General features: G+C 45.5%; 1 protein-coding gene across 1 annotated transcript in view; it reads left to right on the forward strand.

Annotated features, from left to right (window-relative positions):
• Positions 1–24685, forward strand: part of LOC135508226 (latent-transforming growth factor beta-binding protein 2-like) — a 149964-nt gene that overhangs the window by 65695 nt on the left and 59584 nt on the right. Inside the window, exons 4-8 of the mRNA XM_064928273.1 lie at positions 8477–8697; positions 9712–9882; positions 14406–14609; positions 17367–17692; positions 20421–20523. Coding sequence (XP_064784345.1) covers positions 8477–8697; positions 9712–9882; positions 14406–14609; positions 17367–17692; positions 20421–20523 — 1025 coding nt within the window. The remainder of the gene's footprint in view (positions 1–8476; positions 8698–9711; positions 9883–14405; positions 14610–17366; positions 17693–20420; positions 20524–24685) is intronic.

The following is a 24685-nucleotide window of genomic DNA, read 5'->3' on the forward strand; positions in this document are numbered from 1 at the left end:
GGGGTGGAGCAGGGTAGTGGTGGGTCTAGGGGTTGGAGCAGGGTAGTTGTGGGGTGGGTCTAGGGGGTGGGGGGTGGAGCAGGGTAGTGGTGGGTCTAGGGGGTTGGAGCAGGGTAGTTGTGGGGTGGGTCTAGGGGGTGGGGGGTGGAGCATGGTGGTAGTGTATCTGGGACCATCAGATGAATGTAGGTGCTGCCTGGGGCCTAGCTTAGAGTGCTGCTGTTTCTGACGTGCACCACTAGCAGAAGTGATCTGTTTTGAGAGCCCCCCTAGTATCTGGCTGTTCCTGGTAGCACAACAAAGCCTCCTCGCAGAATATCACAATGAAAACATCGGTTTCTATACCCCCCACTTCAAAGAATGCCTGCCATTTTACTTGGCAGGGTTATTGTAATTTAAAGCTATTAACAACTCGATTTACGGGAATCTTCTTCAGTTCCTGGTTCTGTGCTCTGTTTTGATTGGGCTGTACTATCAGCACAGGGCGATATCGCCCCCTAATTGGCCCCTGATCCCTCTCTTATTATTGTCAAATGCCACGGTAGGAGCAGCCAATCACATTGCCTGCCACTTTTTGCAAGATGTGTTATGCCTATGTCGTAATGCTGAAATGGGTTTGAAGATCATAACAACCCCTTGCCATAATAGTTATAGGCCTACAGTGTAATGCATAGGAAGGGCTACGATATGTGTTTTTCTACCAAGCAGGACTAGACTGTTACAGTGATTAGTGATTTCCCAAACGTGATAACTTCTAATTTTCTCCCACATATGTAGAATGACCAACGAAAGCAGTCACTGCGAAACCGAGCTTCTCGCTCAGAATGATTCCCAAAAGTCAGTTGTAATCATCCCAGGGCTTTCTTCAGGTGTTTGGACACAGATTGTCTTGTGTGTTTAAGGTCCTCTGAGATCCGCCAGAGTTTTGATGTCTTTACAATGATAATGCTGTGAAGTAGAAGCAGGCCTTGCTGGTACTGGGTTTCGACAGTAAAGACCCAGGCCTTGTCTCCATCCGGATCTCACCTCTACCTGTAGCGTACTCTAACTCTGAGGGGTGAAAGCATAGGATAAAATAGGGGTAAAGCCAGAATTACAAGATATTTTAATTTGTGAAACGCCTTCCATGCAAACTCAAAACCCAACAATGCAATAATCAATAACAATGTAATACTAGAAAAAAAACACAAGAAATAAGAATAAATATGAACACAATAAAGTAAGTAAGTAAGCATGATCAGTTCATATACCATATTTACAATGTGCAGGGATACTGGAGTGATGGAGGTAGATATGTATAGGGGTAAGGTGACAGGGATACTAGAGGGATGGAGGTAGATATGTATAGGGGTAAGGTGACAGGGATACTAGAGGGATGGAGGTAGATATGTATAGGGGTAAGGTGACAGGGATACTAGAGTGATGGAGGTAGATATGTATAGGGGTAAGGTGACAGGGATACTGGAGTGATGGAGGTAGATATGTATAGGGGTAAGGTGACAGGGATACTAGAGGGATGGAGGTAGATATGTATAGGGGTAAGGTGACAGGGATACTAGAGTGATGGAGGTAGATATGTATAGGGGTAAGGTGACAGGGATACTAGAGTGATGGAGGTAGATATGTATAGGGGTAAGGTGACAGGGACACTAGAGTGATGGAGGTAGATATGTATAGGGGTAAGGTGACAGGGATACTAGAGGGATGGAGGTAGATATGTATAGGGGTAAGGTGACAGGGATACTAGAGGGATGGAGGTAGATATGTATAGGGGTAAGGTGACAGGGATACTAGAGGGATGGAGGTAGATATGTATAGGGGTAAGGTGACTAGGCAACAAAGATATAAGATAAACAGAGTAGCAGCAGCTTGTGTGTGTGTGTGTGTGTGTGTGTGTGTGTGTGTGTGTGTGTGTGTGTGTGTGTGTGTGTGTGTGTGTGTGTGTGTGTGTGCGTGTGCGTGTGTGTGTGTGTGTGCGTGTGTGTGTGCGTGTGCGTGTGCGTGTGCGTGTGCGTGTGCGTGTGCGTGTGCAGGGCCCAGTGAGTGTGCATAGAGACAGTGCAACACTAAAAGTTCAATAAGGATATAAGGTTAATTTGTTTTGACAGCAACATATGTTTCTAACAACCTTATATCATCCATCACACGCATGCACACACACGGCCCCTTAGTATGGCTCTCAGACATTTGTAATTTCATTTGCTGAGTGGTAAACGTAATTATTATTTGGTCTCACATGAATTCCATCATGAAGTACTCAAAAGCCTAAGGTCTATTGAGGTGGGGGACAGTTCAGTTGGTAATTAGTTGTTAGTTGTTCAGCTGTGTTTTAGCTATGTAGTCCTATTCACAGCTCTCACAGCATTTACACAGAAAGCCCAATTCTGATCTTTTCTTCACTAATTGCTCTTTTGAACAATCAGATCAGCTCTGAAAAAGATCTGATGTGATTGGTCAAAATAATAATTAGTGGGGGAAAAAAGATCAGAATTGGGCTGCCTGTCTATACGCAGCCTAAAGGCGTCCGCATGCTTACCAGCCGAAACAGTTCGGAAGAGTTTGTGCATATATTATAACAACATTTTGTGACGTTTTTGTTTGATTTTGGACACAACATTTCGGAGCCGAAGTCTATGCTCCTTCGTCGGTGATTGGTCAACAGTAGGGATTCTTCAATAAAGTATTTGTTGTCATTCAATGAGAGATGACTCTCTTTCATACACATTTTTACATTGGGAAATACTGCACCAAACATCTTAGATGGAAAATTGTACGACTAAGAACTCCTCGGCAAACACGTAAAAATTTATGACATATTTCTTGAGTTATCTTAGATTAATTTAGACTATTTTGAGGAAGTGTATACTGGCTACGGCGTCTCAAAATGGACAAACTTTTTCGGCTGCTTTTTTTCTTGTTTTTCAAGCGAATGTCTTTTAAGACCACTGGTTCGGTTCGGCTAGTCGACTTCAGCTCGGTGGCATGCGGACTGAAGCATGCTGGTGCCTTAAGAGATCCCAGCCTGGTTTATTACTACCAGCCTGGTCCGTGGAGTTCAGGAACACATATCTGTGTGTGAGTGGCGACATGAGACTCAAGCCTGTATTTCTATTTTGGACTATGGAAGGCAAGCGCAAATTCAAGACATTTGTTTCAACTAATTCAATCATTCCTCATTGCTATCTTTTGTTCTTCATCATCATGATGATAATGTGGCCCTCCCTGTCATGGCAGATACTGATTTAATTAAAATGGCATGGTATATCATTTTCTACTGAGTGTGGACCCATTGCACTTTTTTGTTTGTGTGAATTCACTGGTTTTACACACCAGCCAAGCTTCTTGGAGAGCGCGATGTTTCCCTTTTGATATCATTTTATACTGAATATTGTTTGTACGGCTCACCTCATGCTGTGAGGAAATAGTTTGCCATTGGGAGCAAAAACGTCTGGCTTGGCCCAGGAAGTGAAGTGAGGCAGGATGCGTGCAGGCCAGGTGTCACACTCAGGAACAGAAGAAAAAAAGCATCATGGCCTGGGCTGGCAACCGTACCGCCATGCACCTCTCCCCTGCTCCAACACCCGGCTGATTGATGACTGATACAAGCACATCAGGTTTCCCCCATGTCATTTCCTATGGAGGGGGTCTAGTAGGGGAGTCAGGAAGGACTGGGTCAACAGCTGTCAGCTAGGTGCATGTTGTCTTTCTGAAGGATGGTTTATATGAAGACCGTTTGTCTCCATTTCTCCTTTTCACTGAGGGTCATGTTACGCTGGCAACAGGAATGTGGAGGCGTGTAAATACATTGCTAAACATTTCTAAATAGATTATAAAGCTAACCAGACTGCCATTTGTTCAGTCAATAAAAAGTACAATGTTTGATGGGACCAGTGATGACATAGGCCTAGCTAATTTCACAAGCAATGTTTGTACCAAACAAAGAATTGTTTGGTGAGAAATTGAGTTCCCAAGTTCCCAACGAGTTCCCAACGTCATGTGACGCATATTCAGTGTGTGTGTGTTTTATGTTTGTGTTCGTGTGTGCCTGACTGAAACAACATATGAAATGAATGTTATTGTGATTTTTAAAAATGTTATATTTTTTTTACCCCCCTTTTCTCCCCAATTTCATGGTATCCAATTGTTAGTAGTTACTATCTTGCCTCATCGCTACTATCTTGCCGAAAGTCATGCGTCCTCCGAAACACAACCCAACCAAGCTGCACTGCTTCTTAACACAACGTGCATCCAACCCGGAAGCCAGGCGCACCAATGTGTTCGAGGAAACACCGTGCACCTAGCTACCTGGTCAGCACGCACTGCACCCGGCCCACCACAGGAGTTACTAGTGCGCGATGAGACAAGGATATCCCTACCGGCCAAAGTCTTCCTAACCCAGAAGATGCTAGGCCAATTGAGCGTCACCCCATGGACCTCACCGTTCGCGGCCGGCTGCGACAGAGCCTGGGCTTGAACCCAGATTCTCTGGTGTTACGGTTAGCACTGCGATGCAGTGCCTTAGACCACTGCGCCACCCGGGAGGCAAATGTTATTGTTATTCTAAATCAGTGGTTTCTCAGTGATCAGTGATTCTCTGACTAAGGGCTTGGGTCTGTCTCCTCTCTGTCTTGTGTTGTAGTCTGCAATGTGGTCGGTGGGAGACCAGACCAGTGGGATGCAGATGTTTTAAGGGGTGAAGTAATTCCCGTCCGTGGCGTAATGCTGCCCACAGAGCCCAGGTAGAGGAGGTCTGACAAGGAAAGCACGTGCCTGGTCCACTGTTCTCACATGAGCTCAGCTTCTCCCCCGCACACTGCTGCTGTTTGTAATTACACCAAATCAAATGCTCACAGCACAGGCAGCCAGAAGTGTGACCACTTTGTTCTTCCACCAGATTTGTAATACTTCCTCCAACACTGTTTAACACTCGGGCTGATGCCCACCAGGCACTCACACATGCATGCATGCATGCACACACACACACACACACACACACACACACACACACACACACACACACACACACACACACACACACACACACACACACACACACACGTGCAGATGGATCCAAAGGGAAATCATGAGTGTTATTCACCCAATTCCCGGATGCTTTATTTTCTCTTAATCAGTGGTGACTGGTCGTATATTACAAAATGCCTTTTATACTAAACATAATCTTCTATTAATTAGCCATGCACATGCTGCTCTGACCAACAACAGATGTGAGACAGTGGATTACTGTAGGACCTAAGTACGGTATAATATTCTTGATTCAATTAAAGCAAAATATGTAAAAACATATGGAATCAATTAAGTAATGCTATGACCTAAGACAAATATAATGCTATGACCTAAGACAGATATAATGCTATGACCTAAGACAGATACAGTGCCTTGCGAAAGTATTCGGCCCCCTTGAACTTTGCGACCTTTTGCCACATTTCAGGCTTCAAACATAAAGATATAAAACTGTATTTTTTTGTGAAGAATCAACAACAAGTGGGACACAATCATGAAGTGGAACGACATTTATTGGATATTTCAAACTTTTTTAACAAATCAAAAACTGAAAAATTGGGCGTGCAAAATTATTCAGCCCCTTTACTTTCAGTGCAGCAAACTCTCTCCAGAAGTTCAGTGAGGATCTCTGAATGATCCAATGTTGACCTAAATGACTAATGATGATAAATACAATCCACCTGTGTGTAATCAAGTCTCCGTATAAATGCACCTGCACTGTGATAGTCTCACAATGCTATGACCTAAGACAAATATAATGCTATGACCTAAGACAGATATAATGCTATGACCTAAGACAGGTATAATGCTATGACCTAAGACAGATATAATGCTATGACCTAAGACAGATATAATGCTATGACCTAAGACAGGTATAATGCTATGACAAATAATGATGGCGCCGGAGTGGCTGGCTGCTGTCTTATCGGCTCAAAACCAACCATGCCATTTTGTTTGTTTTTTCGCGTTGTTCGTAACTTGTTTTGTACATAATGTTGCTGCTACCATCTCTTATTGCGGAAAAGAGGTTCTGGACATCAGAACTCCGATTACTCACCTCAGATTAGACAGAGTTTTTCTTCAATGAGTCGGACGGAAGGGATATACTGCAGACACCCAACCAGATCCCCGTCATTCGCTGGAGAAGGAGACTGAGATTTCAGGGTGCCTTGTCCCTGTGCCCAAGAACACTAAGGTAACCTGCTTAAATGACTACCAACCCGTAGCAGTCACGTCTGTAGCACTCACGCCATGAAATGCTTTGAAAGGCTGGTCATGGCTCACATCAACACCTTTATTCCAGAAACCCTAGACCTACTCGAATTTGCATACGGCAACAACAGATCCACAGATTATGCAATCTCTATTGCACACCACACTGTGCCTTTCAAACCAGGACAAAGGAACACATATTGAGAATGCTATTCATTGACGACAGCTCAGCGTTCAACACCGCAGTGCCCTCAATGCTCATCACTAAGCTAAGGACCATGGGACTGAACACCTCCCTCTGCACTTGGATCCTGGACTTCCTGATGGGCCACCCCCAAGTGGTAAGGGTAGGTAACAACACATCTGATCCTCAACACGTGGGCCTCTCAGGGGTGCGTGCTCAGTCCCCTCCTGTACTCCCTGTTCACCCATGACTGCATGGCCATGCACGACTCCAACACCATCATTAAGTTTGCTGATGACACAACAGTGGAAGGCCTGATTACCGACAATGATGAGACAGCCTATAGGGAGGAGGTCAGAGACCTGACCGTGTGGTGCAAGAACAACAACCTCTCCCTCAACGTGATCAAGACTAAGGAGATGATTGTGGACTACAGGACAAGGAGGACTGAGTGCGCCCCCATTCTCATCGACGAGGCTGTAGTGGAGCAGGTTGAGGCCTTCAAGTTCCTTGGCGTCCACATCACCAACAAACTAACATGGTCCAAGCACACCAAGACAATCGTGAAGAGGGCATGACAAAACCTACTCCCCCTCAGGAGACTGAAAAGATTTGGCATGAATCATTAGATCCTCAAAAGGTTTTACAGCTGCACCATCGAGAGCATCCTGACGGGTTGCATCACTGCCTGGTATGGCAACTGCTCGGCCTCCGACCTCAAGGCACTACAGAGGGTAGTGCGAACGGCCCAGTACATCACTGAGGCCAAGCTTCCTGCCATCCAGGACCTCTATACCATGCGGTGTCAGAGGATGGCCCTAAAAATTGTCTGGCTCCAAGCCATAAGACTCCTGAACATCTAATCAAATGGCTACCCAGACTTTTTTCATTACCCTCCCTCCCCCTCTTTTACACCGCTGCTACTCTCTGTCGTTATCACTTTAATAACTCTACCTACATGTACATATTACCTCGACTAACCGGTTCCCCCACACATTGACTCTGTACCGGTACCCCCCTGTATATAGTCTCGCTATTGTTATTTTACTGCTGCTCTTAATTTTTTTGTTCTTCTTGTCTCTTACTTTTTGGAGGGTATTTTCTTAACTGCATTGTTGGTTACAGACTTGTACATAAACATTCCACTGTAAGGTCTAATACCTGTTGTATTTGGTGCATGTGACAAATAACATTTGATTTGACCTAAGACAGACATAAATCAAATCCAACTTTATTTGCCACATGCACCGAATACAACAAGTGTAGACTTTACCAGTGCAGTTCAAGAAGAAGAAAATATTTACCAAGTAGGCTAAAATATAAAGTAATGATAAAAAGTAACACAATAAGAATAACAATAACGAGGCTATATACAGGAAGCACCGGTACTGAGTCAGTGTGCAGGGGTACAGGCTAGTTGAGGTAATCTGTACATGTAGGTGGGGGCGATAACAGACATAATGCTATGACCGAAGACAGACATAATGCTATGACCGAAGACAGACATGATGCTATGACCGAAGACGGACATGATGCTATGACCGAAGACGGACATGACGCTATGACCGAAGACGGACATGACGCTATGACCGAAGACGGACATGATGCTATGACCGAAGACGGACATGACGCGGATGACCGAACCGACGGACATGACGGACATGACGCTATGACCGACGGACATGACGCTATGACGGACATGACGCTATGACCGACATGACCTAAGACGGACTAGACCTAAGACAGACATAATGACCGCAGACATAATGACCGAAGACATGGACTATGACCGAAGACAGACATGACGCTATGACCGAAGACGGACATGATGCTATGACCGAAGACGGACATGATGCTATGACCGAAGACGGACATGACGCTATGACCGAAGACGGACATAATGCTATGTTTTGTGTGTCAAACTCTCACAAATACAGTAGGACGTTATGTTTAACATGTTGACCATGTGTAAGTGGCGGTGTTCTGTATGTTGTTTGTTTAGTGACTGCTCTTGAGAGAGAGTTTTAAAGGATCTGGTGTCATCTGTCTTGTTACCAGGACCCAGGTGAGGCGAGGACCAGCCGACTCTTCGTCTCCCCAGCAGACTGGGACGTCTCGCACAGTCAAACGATACCCATCATCCACTGGCCCCATCACCTCTAACGCCCTGCCCAATGGCAACGGACATGACAATGGGAAGGGGAATGGTCGTAACGGCCACAGACCCACCACCAATGTCCACACCGACAGACAAGTCAACGATGCAGTGGCGCCAGCAGGTAATGACCAGAAAAGAAAAAAAGAGTTTCATCCAAGTCGATACCACTGTTCTTTATTTCTTTATAACCCTGCTTTCTAACAAAGTTAAAACAAATATACCCTACGGTATGCAGGACACATACACACACACACACACATTTTTTCCCGCACCATTGGTTAGAGCCTGTAAGTAAGCATTTCACTGTAAGGTCTGTACATGTAGGTGGGGGCGATGACAGACATAGTGCTATGACCGAAGGGTCCACTGTAAGGTAACCTGTTGTATTCGGCCCACGTGACAAATAAACTTTGATTTGACACACACACAGTGAATTTCTGTCTTCACTGAATGGAACATTAGATTTGGGGGGGAGTGGTGTTGGCTCCATCCCAGGCTCCCCTCCCTCCCTGTGGTTTTCATCACATGAGCGACAGACGTTTGATATCCGCTCTCTGCTCTGGAGTGTCTGCAGTGTTCAATCAATCACTGGACAGCCGTGCTCCCTCCCTTAGGACCCAGAGAGGGAGGTGGGAAGAAGGGGGAGGCACCACGGTCCTCATTGTCACCTCACTCCCATGACAGGCTGCACCCTGACATAACCCTCCCCCCCACCACCAGAAACTTCCAGAAACCCCTCCAACCCTCTCAGAACAGAACAGAGCCCTCTGTAAAGCTGTCTGCTGTCTAAGTTTCTCTTGTTTTTCCCTCCTACTAGGGCAACGGTGTTGAACAGCTTCCCACCATTACAGGTTTACTCACATATCTAGAACACCTTTTCCCAATAATAAAGGCTTGGAGGACAGGCATCCTCGCAGCTGTAGCATTCCAGTGCCAAGGCACTGACACAAACACACTCACGCATAAACAAACACACACGCCCAAACACACACACTCATATTAACCTCCCCTTCTGTTGGGCTAGCCAGGCAGCAGGGCCAGAGATTGTCTGTCTGTGGCTCGTTAAGAATGCAGCTCTTCTCCAGCGCAGCGCTGCTCCTGCTCACCCAGGTCTCTGTGTGTCGCTGTGCTCCAGGGGCCAACCTTACCTCCAACCTGGACCGCATCAAAATCGTCTTCACCCCCATGGTGTGTCGGAGGGTGTGCAGTGGCGGCCGCTGCTACAACAACTGTGAGAAGGGTGACACCACCACCGTCTACAGTGAGAACCAGCACCAGCCACCCAAGACCCAGGGCTTCAGACTCTGTGAGTTCCCCCCCCCCACTGTGTGAATGTAGTCCAGGGGAAACAGGGGATCCTGATAGGTAAACCCATTTCCACTGCAGCACTGTCAACACTGAATAGCAGGCAGTCAGGGAGAGAGAGGGGACAAAGTGGGGGAGATTATGCATGGTCGGGAACAGTGTGAAAGAGAGAGAGATGGGCAGAGGGGAGAGAGTGAGGGAGAGGGGACAGCAGATTAAGAGCAGGTCTCCCTGCCCATTGTGTTGCAGGGCTCAGTGGAGGGGGTTAAGCTGACCACACACGTGGAAGCGGCGCTCTCACGCTCCCAACACTTAGCACAGTCTTTTTGTGGTTTACGTCTCGCTCTCAGCGCCACTGTTAACCATTTAACGTGCTCACTGGGAGCGATGGAGGGAAGGAAATAGAGAGAAAGAGCGAGGGAGAGAGAAAGAGAGGGAGTAACCGCGTGAATAGGATTTTATAGGGATTACATTAAAGCTGCCATTTATCCACAGGCTTTGCTACAAACTCACACAGGAGAGTAGTCTCCCTCCCTGTCTCTCCATGGTGGGGGAGAACAATAACCAATGCTGGGGTTCCGGCCCTGTTTCCATAGTGTTCCCCTCAGCCCATACCACACAACTAAGGCTCACAGTAATCACTCAAACTGATTAGAAGTGAAGAGCGCCCATATCAAATACACACACGCCGCCGCCGCCCCACACTTAACACACTAAGCTCCTCATGGGAGGAACTGGCTGAGTTCTGAATAGATAAACAGATTGTTTTGCAGATTTATGCTCCCATTAATAGGTTTTGGGAAAATGTTAACTTACTCCAAACACTTCAATGGCTTGGCAGAGAAATTTCACAATGCATTCCTTGGAACTTCTGGGTGATCCTGAGAAGTAGTTTGTTTTTATGTTTGATTTTATTGTAAAGAAATCTCTGACCATTAAAACATCTGTAAAAAGACTCTGTTAAAGGAAATTTCTCGACATCCAAACGGGCATTTTGTTGTTGCCTAAGTGCGTGTTCCTCAAGGAATGTCAAGGGGGCAGCGAACAGTTATGTCATGTTGTTATGTTCCCAATGTGGGGCAGTAAAAACTAGGTGGATAACATCATTACACTGTTGGGCTCCCTGGATTCACAACATTGAACAGTTATTCTAAACCCTGACATTACTGGGACAAGAGACTTAAAGAAGCCATTTAACAATGCATTTCAAAGACATCCGTGGTGGTGTGTGGCACGGGCCTGAATTGTATCTTCCTATCTGTCTGGTAGGTAGAGGTTGGGTAAGAGAAAGAGTCGTTGGTTGTTGTCTAGGAATAATTCCTGCCCCATGCTGAGGTTAACTAGGGCTAGGCTGAAGTTGAAGCTGGGGACGGGACTGTGTCTGCGGCGAGACTGAGACATACCTATATGCATACCTAAATAACGTAGATACATGACGTGAAGCCACGTAGAATTTTGCGCTATGTGTGCAACACAGCATTCCTTAACTAGCCCACAATATCTGCTGTGTGGATGGAGCAGTCAACAAGTCGAGAAGTCATTTGAAAGCGTAACACAATTTCAGTGAGACAACTCAAGGGGCGAAATGGCAAGATAATGGAAATCATTGCCCTTGATAATCAACCGTTCTCTGTCGTGGGTGATGTTGGCTTTCGCCGACTGGTCGAGCACCGGTACAAACTACCAAGTGTGCTATTTTTCAGATGTTGCCCTACTGGAGTTACACAGTAATAGTGTCACTGCTATTAGCTTCACGACATACATACTATGGAATGTCGTTTGGGTCTTTGCAAGTCAAAAAATTTACAGTAGCACTGTCAAAGTTGTACAAAAAAGTCTGCAAACAAGTGAACACCGGCCACGAACGATGTGTTTACAATGCCGCGTTGGTAATAAAGCATAATTTGTTTGACCTCAACTTCTGGGGTCATGAGCTTTAGCTTGGTACCTAGCTAGCAACAATACAACCAGCCTGAAAACAATGACCAGTAGAAACTGCAGTCATTTTCATTATTCTTAGCAATGATTTAGGAATCCTTGTAAGTATTAGCTAGATTGCCACTTGTTGTTCGCCTATTGAAATTGAACATTAGTTCATGAAAATAAATAGCTAGCCAGCTACTTAACCCTGTTGCCTAAAGCGAACATTATAAGCAGCCAACTTGCTTCATCTGGCTAGTGAGGCTCGACCGGACCAGGTTATGTGTTGTGAAGCTAGCCACAATAAGGATTAGGCACAATAGTGGAATTTGTGGTTTGCCTTCAAAATAAAAGTGTAATTGACAGTGATGCAAATGAATACAAATAGTATTACATTTATTTTGAAGGCTAACAGCAAATTCCACTATTGTGGCTAATTCTTATTGTGGCTAGCTTCACATAGATGCGTCCGACCACAATTAATCAAATAAGAACAGTCTTAAAAATGTGGGTTATTTTAGATGATGACACCTAGCTATATAGTTAGCTAGCTAATAGCTACTGAAACAGATGTTGTTTTGGGAAGAACATTGTTTGCATCCATGAGCAAGCTAGCTTTCTTTTATGACCATCACTGTAGGTGCACGAGACAACTTTACCAGCATCATAGCATACGTATCGATGAATCATTGTGACATGTGAAATACGAGTGATAATGTAATCAATGTGTACTAACTACGTAACAAATTCATGAACGTGTTAATTATGTGAGCAGCAGTCACATTCAGGTCATGATTGGTCAACAGGCTTATTTGACATGTCAAATGGTATATTTTATGACACGCAAAGACCTAAACGGCGTTCCATAGAAATCCTGGTTGAGAATGAAATGACTGAACAACGAAACAGCACAGCAAGTAAGTGACAGAAATAGATTTTGATTGTTTTACTGGTAATGAGGACATAGGTAAATGCCACCAAAATAACCTTTTGGTCAGTGTGGTGTGTGTGTGTAACCTTTAATTTAACTAGGCAAGTCAATTAAGAACAAATCTTATTTACAATGACGGCCTACCCTGGCCAAACCCGGATGATGCTGGGCCAATTGTGCTCCGCCCTATGGGACTCCCAATCACGGCTGGATGTGATACAGCATGGATTCAAACCAGGGACTGTAGTGACTCCTCTTGCACTGAGATGCAGTGCCTTGGACCGCTGCGTCCATGACTGTGTGTTAACTATTTAACTGTACTAGAATACTTAAAAGGCCGCAAAAATGTTAAATATCGGTATCGTTATTTTTGGCAAGGAATATGTTGGATATCAGTATCGGCCAAAAAGGTAATATCAGTGCATCACTAGTCAGGATAAGTCTAGATATGCAGCATAAAAAAATCTAGGTAATTTTTGTTACTTTTGGACCCAAAAGGGCATCAACCTTTTTTATTTTGTTTACTTAGAATATCGCCTTTTATTTGGGCAAGGCTGTTATCCATTTTTCATTTTCCAGGCTTTGAAGTGTGAGTGAGTTGAGGTTAAGGTTTGAGCTCCTTTGTATATCCTGGTATGGAGCAGGTATGTAGGACACTGAGACCTTTGCCAAGAGATGAAAAGGCTCAACCTGTCAATCACCAGCTGCTTCTCCTTGTAGAGGAAGATTGCAGGGTTGCAGGGTGTAAAGTAAATCAAATCAAATTATTCAAAGAAAGACAGTTATGTAGGGATTCAATAGTCTTATTATGAGGCCACAAGGCAAGACCCAAATGCAGTCAGATGGTTGAGCTCCGATATTTATTACAACAAAAGGGGTAGGCAAAAGGCAGGTCGGGGACAGGCGAGAGTTCACAAACCAGGTCAGAGTCCAGGCGATAGGCAGGCTCGAGGTTAGAACAGGCAGGGTGGTCAGGCAGGCGGATTCGGTGTCAGGACAGGCAAGGGTCAAAACCAGGAGGGCTAGGAAAAAACAGACAGGGAAAAACAGGAGCTAGGAAAACCTCTGGTTGACTTGGCAAAACAAGACGAACTGGCACATAGAGACAGGAAACACAGGGATAAATACACCAGGGACTAATAGGGAAAACAGATTACACCTGGAGGTGGGTGGAGACAATCACAAAGACAGGTGAAACAGAACAGGGCGTGACACTTATCTGCTCAAGAACCAATTGCCTCACTCCTTTGAAATAGGTGAGAGTTTCATTTTCAACAGAGAAAGTATCAAATATAGGAGTGTGTACATTCCTTATTTTCTTGAAACCTGGGTGTTTAAATGAGGCACATACACACACATCATGGGACAGCTGAGAAAGGCTTGGCTTAATGGGGAGGGGTGATATTATTAGTGTGTGTTGCCCTCAGGGTGAAGTTGGAACTTCATAAACTCATGTCAAATGAGGTGTCTGCTCGTGAATGTGGTTATGTGAACATTACATTCCAGAAAACAAGAAGTCTCCGTACACACTTTCTTTCAGAACTATCCCTCCTGCTTTTCATTATGTGTATGGGTATAAGCATAAATCAACTAATTAAAGCTGGCGGTTTCTTACACTAACTAACCTTTCTCTCCGGTAATGACCTTGGTCTCTCTTGCTCTCTCTCCTGCAGTCTTCTGTCAGATCCCCTGTCTGAATGGTGGACGCTGCATTGGCAGGGACCAGTGCTGGTGCCCATCAAACTCGACAGGGAAGTTCTGCCACCTCCCGGCCCCCCCTTCTTCCAGACCAACCCTCAGCCGGAAGGACGGCAGCCTGGCCGGACTTAACTCCTCATCCCACTCCGTGTACACCCTGCCGCTGTCCAATCAACAAGGTAATCACCTAGCCATCTGTCTGGCTGGCTCGACAGAACACAAGGACACAGTCTCTGGCCAGGTCTCCAGGTCCTTCCCAGCCAGGTCTCCTGTAGACAAACTGTTTCCTCCTGTTCTGCTCATTTTACTGCTGTCCTTTATAAATTGAATTAATCATACCCTCTCAACTGTTCTGGTTCTGTTTGAACTAACTCAGGTTTATTTGTTGATGTGCAACGGCCCATTAGTAATTGTGCCGTAATCTACATTTGCGAAGCAGCAGTGAATGGATTCTCAGTAGAATAAGTACCTATAGTGAATGAGAAACAGATCATGCCCTAACCAGTGCCATGAAGAGCAGCAAAATGAGCAGCCAGCAGGGTGCTGTGGGATTATTTAAAATGTCCTTGAAGAGGTAGGGTTTAAGATGCTTTCGGAAGATGGGCAGAGACTATGCTGTCCTAGGTTCAGGGGGAAGCTGGTTCCACCATTGGGGTGCCAGGACAGGGAAGCACTTGGACTGGGCTGAGCGGGAGTTGCCCTCCTATAGGGGTGGGAGGGCCAAGAGACCAGAGGTGGTAGAATGGTGTACTCGGGTTTGAGCAGAGGCTGAAGGTAGACAGTTCTTGTTGCTGCTCTGTAGGCAAGTAACATGGTCTTGTAGTGGATGCAAGCTTCGACTGGAAGCCAGTGGAGTGTGCAGAGGAGAGGGGTGACATGGGAGAATTATTGAAGGTTGAACACCAGGCAGCCTGCAGCTTTCTTGATAAGAAGCAGGGGTTTGATGGCACAAGTGGGGAGCCCAGCCATAAGCGAGTTGCAGTAGTCCAGACGAGAGATGACAAATACCTGGATTAGGTCCTGCTCTGTTTCCTGTGTGAAGTAGGGTCGAATGTTGTAGAGCATGAATCTGCAGGAGCGGGTCACTGCTTTAATGCTTGCAGAGAATGACAAGGTGTTGTCCTGGGTCACGCCAAGGTTCTTTACACTCTGGGAGGGGGATACCAAGAAGTTGTCAACTGTGATGGAGAGGTCTTGCAGGAGGCAGGCCTTCCCCGGGAGGAAGAGCAGCTCCGTCTTGTCGTGGTTGAGCGTGAGCTGGTGGGCCGACATTCAAGTTGATATATCTGCTAGGCACGCAGAGATCTGTGTCGCCACCTGAGTTTCAGAAGGGGGGAAGGGGAAAGGTTGTTTATTGCAGAGCCGACTGATTTGGTGTATAGAAAGAAGACAAGAGGTCCGAGAACTGTGCCCTGAGGGACACCAGTAGTGAGAGTACAGACCACCTGGTAGGAGCGGACTGCCAGGTAGGATGCAATCCAATAGTGTACAGAACCTGAGACACCCTGCTCTGAGAGGGTAGAGAGGATAATCTGATGGTTCACGGTATCGAAGGCAGCAGATAGATCTAGGAGGATGAGAACCTAGAAGAGAGGGTCAGCTTTGACTGGTTAGGGTCAAGAAGATATTTTTGAGAGAGATTGCGAGAGAGTTGTTCAGAGACAGCACGCTCAAGTGTTTTGGAGAGAAAAGAAAGAAGGGATACCGGTCTGTAGTTTCTGACTTAGAGGGGTTGAGTGTTGGTTTCTTGAGGAGGTAGGCTATATGATCACATTGGTAATAGATCAGTTGTTGTATTACATGTGAGGCACAGCTGAGTGAGCATACATTTACATAATTTTATTTTTATTTTTATTTTACTGGCTGATGGTGCCTGCATCTGATTGATGGTCAGTCTTAGCAGAGGGAGAGAGCAGCAGACTGATGTTTTGCCTCTCAACATCTCTCCACCCTCCCTGTCCTCCACTGACACTGACCAAAAAGGGAGACTTTCTTCCAGCTGATGGCGTAACTTGTGTCGTACCACATTATTTCTGCCTCATGCACAAATTCATATTGTTACTCCTATGAACAGAGAAATGTAATTACCCCCCCCCCCCCAAAAAAAACAAGCCGCTAATAACAACACAAGCCTATAGATGCACTTTCCAACTCATTCATTACTACTGCAGTGCTTGTTGTAGCGCGAGTGGAATTATGAAGAACACACGTTTTATGGCTTATAATAGTGTTGAGTAAAAAGTGTTGACAGTGCCAAGTAAGAACTTAAACATGAACTCACTCATATAAACAGCAGCTCTTTAATGTATTCGTTGACTGTCTCTCTCTAGTCATGGTTTTAAAAGTTTTCAATTCTCACAGTATCAATTTTGCTGCAGATTTATTTTATGCCTGCTATGTTACTGCAGACATGGTCATCTGAACCATCCAAATAGCCAGTAGTAGGCCTACGTGCACGTGATTTGCTCACCGGGGCCCCCGGGAAGACAGAGTTTGTACCTTCAGACACATGAAATGGTTCAAACACCTGGTTGATGTGCTAACAATCATCTGCAAGTTATGAGCAGTCAGAAGTTCACACATCAAGTAGGCTACTGGGCAGCACGTAAAGTAGATGGCCCTAGTAAAAAAACAGTACTAGACAACACCAGATTAAGACCTTTAGCTATGGAATGAAGCACTTTAGTATGTTTTAAGTGCCCTTTCATTTGTACTGTATCTCTATATGCTAAGACCTGGCTTGGGCTGAAGAGGTTATTTACAGCCTTTTGGGAACATCCTTTGAGAATCATTGAATTTCAGATTTTACTGCAAGGTCAGGTCCAGGACATCATGTTTTTTTACCATGTCTATCCAGCCTGGGTTCAAGGTGTTTCTGCTGGTGTGATGGTAGAGAGTTTTGCCTGACTGTGCTGTGCGTTTTGTGTCCTGTCCAGTCTCTCTACATCCATCCCTGGTGAATGTCCACATCCAGCACCCCCATGAGTCTGAGGTCCAGATCCACCAGGTAGCCCGGGTCAAGCTTGGCCAGAGACCCCCCGCAGCCGAGGGGGGTCACTCTATACAGCAGCGCTCCCAACCTGGCCTTGGCAACGGCAATGGGCATGAGCATGGGCACTCCAATGGAAACGGACACGGGAATGGGAATGGCCATGGAAACGGACACACCGTAGCCAACGGGAACGGCAGCAGCAACTCCAGACCCCACACTCGGCAGAACGGATATGTGGGAAGGTGCTTCCAAGAGACCGTCGATGGACAGGTACAGTGCTCTGAGTGAAGTACACTGAACACAATAACTTATAGTTGATGATGATCCTAGCTAGGGCTGTGGAGGCCATGACATTTTGTCAGCCATTAACTGTCATACAAATAACTGCCGGTCTCACGGTAATTGACCCTTAATTAATAAAACGCGTTTAGTATCTGCGGGCTTCCACGCATAGCCTACAAGCCACTGATGCGGTCCTTTGGAACATCTACATTTTAAAAAGTCTAATGAATGTATTTAATATAGCCTACACCTGCACAATAAATACATTATTTATTTTAGGCAGGTCTAAAGAAATGATGATATGAAGAAAATGTTGTTTATTTCAGAAGAACAGAATAGTGTATTCTGAGTTGTCCTTATGTTAGGGCCTGATATGACTGTGGGCAGACAAGATTTGCTAAGATTTCCCGTACCATTATTTTATAATAAGAATAATACAATTGAACATAGCTGAATAAAATAGAAAGGATATTTTGTCCAAACGTTTTTCGAGGGAGTATGCACATGCACCGAATCTGTGTCGAGCGATTAACAAAGTCACAATTTGTAACAGGTCCTCCTATATGCTTGATTTATAATTATTTATGCAACTTTAATTGAGATTCAAACCTTAGGCTATATGTTTTGATTTCTAATACATTGTAAGGCTGCATGATGCGACTCTAATGATTTGAAAATAGGCTACGCTAACAGTTAGTTGTGAGACACCTTATATAGGCCTATGGGCAAGGCTACATGATGCGTGTCACTATGATTCTCACTCATCAGACTATTCTCAATGTAATCTTGTCTTTAGATACAGTATAATAAATAATATATGTGTGAAATTATTTTTGGTTTAGAATGGGCCGTTATCATGCACCTGTCGGAACAAGAGCAGGGGAAAAAGACATGTCATCAGTATGCACTTGAATAGCGAATGGAGGATGCTAGGATGCTAATAGCGAATGGAGGATGCTAGGATGTTAATAGCGAATGGTAGGCTACTCTGGTGTAAAGCAAACCAGTGCTAATATTAGGAAAGTTGAGAAATAAATATAGTAGGCCTTAATAGAGGCCATCAAAACTTTGTTTTCTCATGCAATTGGATAGTATAGCCAATAGAAATGTTGCATAACATGGGTTTATAAGAACACTTATTTCATTCCGTTCATCAACCAGCTATGAGGAGCTGGCTCTCGCTCCACAACAGGTGATCCCTTTCTACTCAAACTCTGAATGCAAGAACTCTTAAGTGTTTGATTTTCAATTGCATTTGCATTGACATCAGAGTGATTAGAGGGACAGTAGAGCCCTGAGTACCAGGCCATTAGTGACTGGCTGTTAGCAAGTTTGGTAGACTACTAATGACCATCAGTGGCATCAGAATACAGTTTTGGAGAAGCCTAGTTACCATGACTGGTAATACGGTCAGGATGTTTGACTTGTCTTTGAGGTGAAGACCAAGTTTGGATTCTGTGTGTTTTACCGTTTGTGCCGCAAGGCAGCATACCCTTCCCTCAGCCTGTCTGGTAGAAGCTGCTTATGTTCTCATTTATCCTGCATCCAGGATTTATGAGTTGTCAACACATTGGTCATCTCATGTTCCCCTCCCAACACACACAGTCGTGTTAGAAGTTAGTTATGAGTTAGGCCTGAAATGAAGAAAAAAGGAAGGAGACTGAAATCCACTACTTGTCTCAAAGACAAGGCGAACTGCTACACCCACAATGCATCTCCTTCACACTCTCTCACACACACCGAGTAAATAAAGACAGAGCAGTGGTGGCCAGTGGAGGAAGAAATTGGAGGACAGGCTCTTTGGAATGGCTGGAATGGAATGATTGGAAAGGTATCAAACTCATGGAAACCATATGTTTGCGATACCGTGCCATTCCAGCCATTACCATGAGCCGTTAATCAGATTTCTAACTCCACTGGCTGCCACTGGTAATTAGAGTTCCTCACGGAGGTCCTGTACAGTCAGCATCTGTTGGCTAGGCTGTAAGAGATGCTCCTTCCTTCTGTGTTTCCAACCCTAACGGTAGTTTCCTCTGTAGAGCTGCTGCCAGGCCAGTGTTGGGCTATGTGATATCTGCTGCTGGGACACAGAGCAGCGGAGCAGAGGGAGAGTATGTTTGTGCTGGAGGGGATCTCTCATTGTCTATGCCATGTCCTCATCCTGCGGTTGCTTACTGGTTTTCCTCAAATAAGATCTCTGTTTGGTCTTGACTGACTTTGCCAGTGCCCTAGTTAGGTGTTCCATAGCAATGTGTCCTTATCTTTTCTTCCCAAAGATCTGCGAGGCACCATTTGCCAGGCAGTGAGGTTTGATAATAATCTCTCCAAAATTAGCCAAGCTCCTTTAAAAAACAATGCCAGCAGCAGCAGCAGCAGAGCTATTTGTGGATCAGCCTGATTATGTCCTCTGCTGCTGTCTAACCAGTCTCAGGTGTGTTCTGTTCAGCTCACTCTGTCCTCTTTCCGATGGGAAGACTCACATACTACTACACACCCATGCATACACACACAGCACACACACAATCCAATTAAACACACACACACACACACACACACACACACACACACACACACACACACACACACACACACAGGTATTACACACACACAAATACAGTGACGTTAAGCAACATACTATCAAATGAAGTGGAAAAGGAAGGTGTCAGTGATGTGTTGTGTGAGTGTGTTGAGATGTGTGTGTGTGTTGTCATTGCAGTGTGGGAAGCCTCTTCCTGGCCTGACCAAACAGGATGACTGTTGTGGAAGTGTGGGAGCCTCATGGGGCCTGAACAAGTGCACAGAGTGTCCAACCAAACCAGGTGAGTCCCCTCACATACTGAACACACTGAACCACTGAACCTCCTCCAGTGCTTTACCTTGTGTTATATATTTGTTATGATGTGTTAATGTAGCTAAACCTTTCCTTTTACTTCATTCATAAACACAATGTAACTCGGGGGAATAACAATCAATTACTTTAACATGGGGTGATAATTCAGGATGATTACTGATTTGTGTATTCCAGATTAAAAGGATTGTGCCTCGACTCGATTGGCATCGGGACTTACTTGTCGTCTTATTATAAAATTAAGCAGTTTTCGATTCTATAAAAAAAACAAGGCACCAAATGAAAACACATTTATCATGAATAACAGCGTCTGGCAGGAGTGCCACCCAGCCTGCGGGCAGGCAGAGAAAGAGGCTGACTTTCCCTCTCCTACCTTAAGTAACAGAAGAGAATGAACCGCAGTGGTCCCTGACCATAGCTGCCTGGACTGTCGCTGCTGTGTGTTCCCTCATTGTGTTTGTAGTAGAAGAGCACTCCTGACCCCTGATGACCCCCCCCAAGGACCCCCAAGTGCTGTTACTGGAGCTCTCCAAGGAGGTGTGTGATGGTTGGGAGAGACTGTCCCTGCCCTTCACTGTTAATTCCTATCAGGAAGAGGTCTGGCTGCGGTAGATGTCAATTGCCTGCACAGGGTGCTGTCATAGCCTGTCCCTATTTAGTGTCTGTCTGTCTGTCTGCCGGAGTTCTAATCGCGAGCAGACATCATCTCACTCAGGTCCATTCATCACAAACACAAATCTATTCTTCCCTTCTCTCTGTGCCAGAATCTCTCTCTCTCAAGACCCACATCAGCATCTCTTTTGGATTCCAGATGGTTTCCTCTCCTCTGTCCTTTGAAGTGGGGAGAAACAGAACTATCCCTCCGTTCTCTCATTATGTAGTTGTTTAGGGGCAGCTTGGGCCTCGGTCCCGGGTCACATGCAGAGTCAGATGAGAGAATGAAAGACAAAAAGAGAAGGATGAAGCCACATAGGTCCCATGCTAGTTGGTATACTTTGATGGACTTAATAGGGAATACTTGGCATTTCTTTCCAGTCTTATTGTTCCCTTCATAGAAATGTGTCCAGAACTCGCTTTAACTGGCTTGATTATACTTTGTATAACTAAAACAAGAGAACAAGCATAAATTAAGAGTAATCATTTTGTCATCCCGTACATCTCTCTGGGACTGGTCAGGTCAGTCAGTTGAAGGCTTGATGACAAGAATCTGTAAGGAAGTAATTTTGTCATGTAAGTCATTGCGGACATCGACGTCTTGCTCCCAAACAAATTAAACAACTTCTTTGCTCGCTTTGAGGACAATACAGTGCCACTGACACGGCCCACTATGAAAGCCTGTGGGCTCTCCTTCACCGTGGCCAACGTGAGTAAAACATTTAAACGTGTTAACCCTCTCAAGACTGCCGGCCCAGACGGCATCCCTAGCCGTGTCCTCAGAGCATACGCAGACCAGCTGGCTGGTGTGTTTACAGACCTATTCAATCAATCTCTATCCCAGTTTGCTGTGCCCACATGCTTCAAGATGGCCACCATTGTTCCTGTTCTCAAAAGGCTAAGGTACAGTAACTGAGCTAAACGACTACCGCCCCGTAGCACTCACTTCTGTCATCATGAAGTGCTTTGAGAGACTAGTCAAGGATCATATCACCTCCACCCTACATGATACCCTAGACCCACTTCAATTTGCTTACCGCCCCAATAGGTCCGCAGACGACGAAATCGCCATCATACTGCCCTATCCCATCTGGACAAGAGGAATACCTATGTGAGAATGCTGTTCACTGACTACAGCTCATCATTTAACACCATAGTACGCTCCAAACTCGTCATCAAGCTGGAGACTCTGGTCTCGACCCCGCCATGTGCAACTGGGTCCTGGACTTTCTGACAGGCCGCCCCCAGGTGGTGAAGGTAGAAAACAACATTTCCACCCCTCTGATCCTCAACACTGGGGCCCCACAAGGGGGCTTTCTCAGCCCTCTCCTGTTCTCCCTGTTCACCCATGACTGCGTGGCCATGCACACCTCCAACTCAATCATCAAGTTTGCAGACGACACAACAGTGATTGGCCTGATTACCAACAACGACGAGACGGCCTACAGGGAGGAGGCGAGGACCCTCGGAGCATGGTGTCAGGAACATAACCTCTCACTCAACAAAACAAAGGAGATGATCGTGGACTTCAGGAAACAGCAGAGGGAGCATCCCCCCATTTGCATCGATGGGACAGTCGTGGAGAAGGTGGAAAGTTTTAAGTTCCACGGCGTATACATTTTTACTTTATTTTACCTTTATTTAACTAGGCAAGTCAGGTAAGAACAAATTCTTATTTTCAATGACGGCCTAGGAACAGTGGGTTAACTGCCACCTGTACCTTGTCAGCTCGGGGGTTTGAACTTGCAACCTTTCGGTTACTAGTCCAACACTCTAACCACTAGGCTACCTGGCACCCCAAGTAGCCAATACAATTTGATTTGATACCTTAGAGAACTATTTATTACTCTTTATAACTTGTAAGAAACTGCTAAATGTTTTTTGCACCCCATGGCAAAAAGTGTAGAATTGCAGGAAATACGCTTTAAACGTGCAACATTTCCTCTCCACCAACAAGAGGGGCGTGGACAGTTTGTGTCATGAACGGTGCTTGTGCCCATAGAAATAGACGTGGCGCATGCTCACATGCACAGGGGAGTGCGGGATGTTCCCCGATGCTGGAAGGGGGGCCCCAAGTGAAAAAGCTTGGGAACCCATGGCTTAGACCACTCGTTCCACCTACTGTTTCCAGAACCTTTTAATGTGTCTCCTCTGGTCAGCTCGAAGTCAAATCAAATCACATTTTATTTGACACATGCGCCGAATACAACAGGTGTAGACCTTACGGTGAAATGATGAGTTACAAGCCTGTAACCAACAATGCCGTTTTAAGAAAATACAACACAAAAAAGGTAAGAGATAACAATAACAGATCATTAAAAAGCAGCAGTAAATACCATTAGCAGGGCTATATACAGGGGGTATATACAGAATCAATGTGTGGGGGCACTGGTGTCGAGGTAATTGAGGTAATATGTAAAGAGTTATATGTACAGAGTAATTAAAGTGACTATGCATAGATTATAACAGAGAGTAGCAACAGCGTAGAAGGGGGAGGGGACTGCAAATAGTCAGGGTAGCCATTTGATTAGCTTATGGCTTGGAGGTTGAAGCTGTTTAGAGCCTCTTGGATCTAGACTTGGTGCTCGGGTACCGCTTGCCGTGCGGTAGCAGAGAGAACACTCTATGACTAGGGTGGCAGGAGTCTTTGACCATTTTTAGGGCCTTCCTCTGACACCGCCTGGTATAGAGGTCCTGGATGGCAGGAAACTTGGCCCCAGTGATGTACTGGGCCGTACGCACTACTCTCTGTAGTGCTTTATGGTCGGAGGCTGAGCAGTTGCCATACCAGGCAGGATGCTCTCGATGGTGCAGCTGTAAAACTGTTTGAGCATCTGAGGACCCATGCCAAATCTTTTCAGTCTCCTGAGGGGGAATAGGTTTTACCGTGCCCTCTTCACAACTGTCCTGGTGTGCTTTGACCATATTAGTTTATTGGTGATGTCAAGGAACTTGAAGCTCTCAACCTGCTCCACTACAGCCCTGCCGATGAGAATGGGGGCGCGCTCGGTCCTCCCTTTCCTTTAGTCCATCTCCTTTGTCTTGAGCACGTTGAGGGAGAGGTTGTTTTCTTTGCACCACACTGTCAGGTCTCTGACCACCTCCCAATAGGCTCATTGTTGTCAGTGATCAGGCTACCACTGTTGTGTCATCAGCAAACTTAATGATGGTGTTGGTGTGTTGTAGTCGTGCCTGGCCGTGCAGTCATGAGTTAACAAGGAGTACAGGAGGGGACTGAGCACGCACCCCTGAGAGGCCCCCTGTGTTGAGGATCAGCATGGTGGATGTGTTGTTACCTGCCCTTACCACCTGTGGGCGGCCCGTCAGGAAGTCCAAGATCCAGTTGCAGAGGGAGGTGTTTAGTCCTTCGCTTAGTGATGAGCTTTGAGGGCACTATGGTGTTGAATGCTGAGCTGTAGTCAATGAACAACATTCTCACATAGGTGTTCCTTTTGTCCTGGTGTGAAAGGGCAGTGTGG

The sequence above is a fragment of the Oncorhynchus masou genome, chromosome 21 (genome assembly GCF_036934945.1).
Source record: "Oncorhynchus masou masou isolate Uvic2021 chromosome 21, UVic_Omas_1.1, whole genome shotgun sequence".
Taxonomy (NCBI): Eukaryota; Metazoa; Chordata; class Actinopteri; order Salmoniformes; family Salmonidae; genus Oncorhynchus; species Oncorhynchus masou.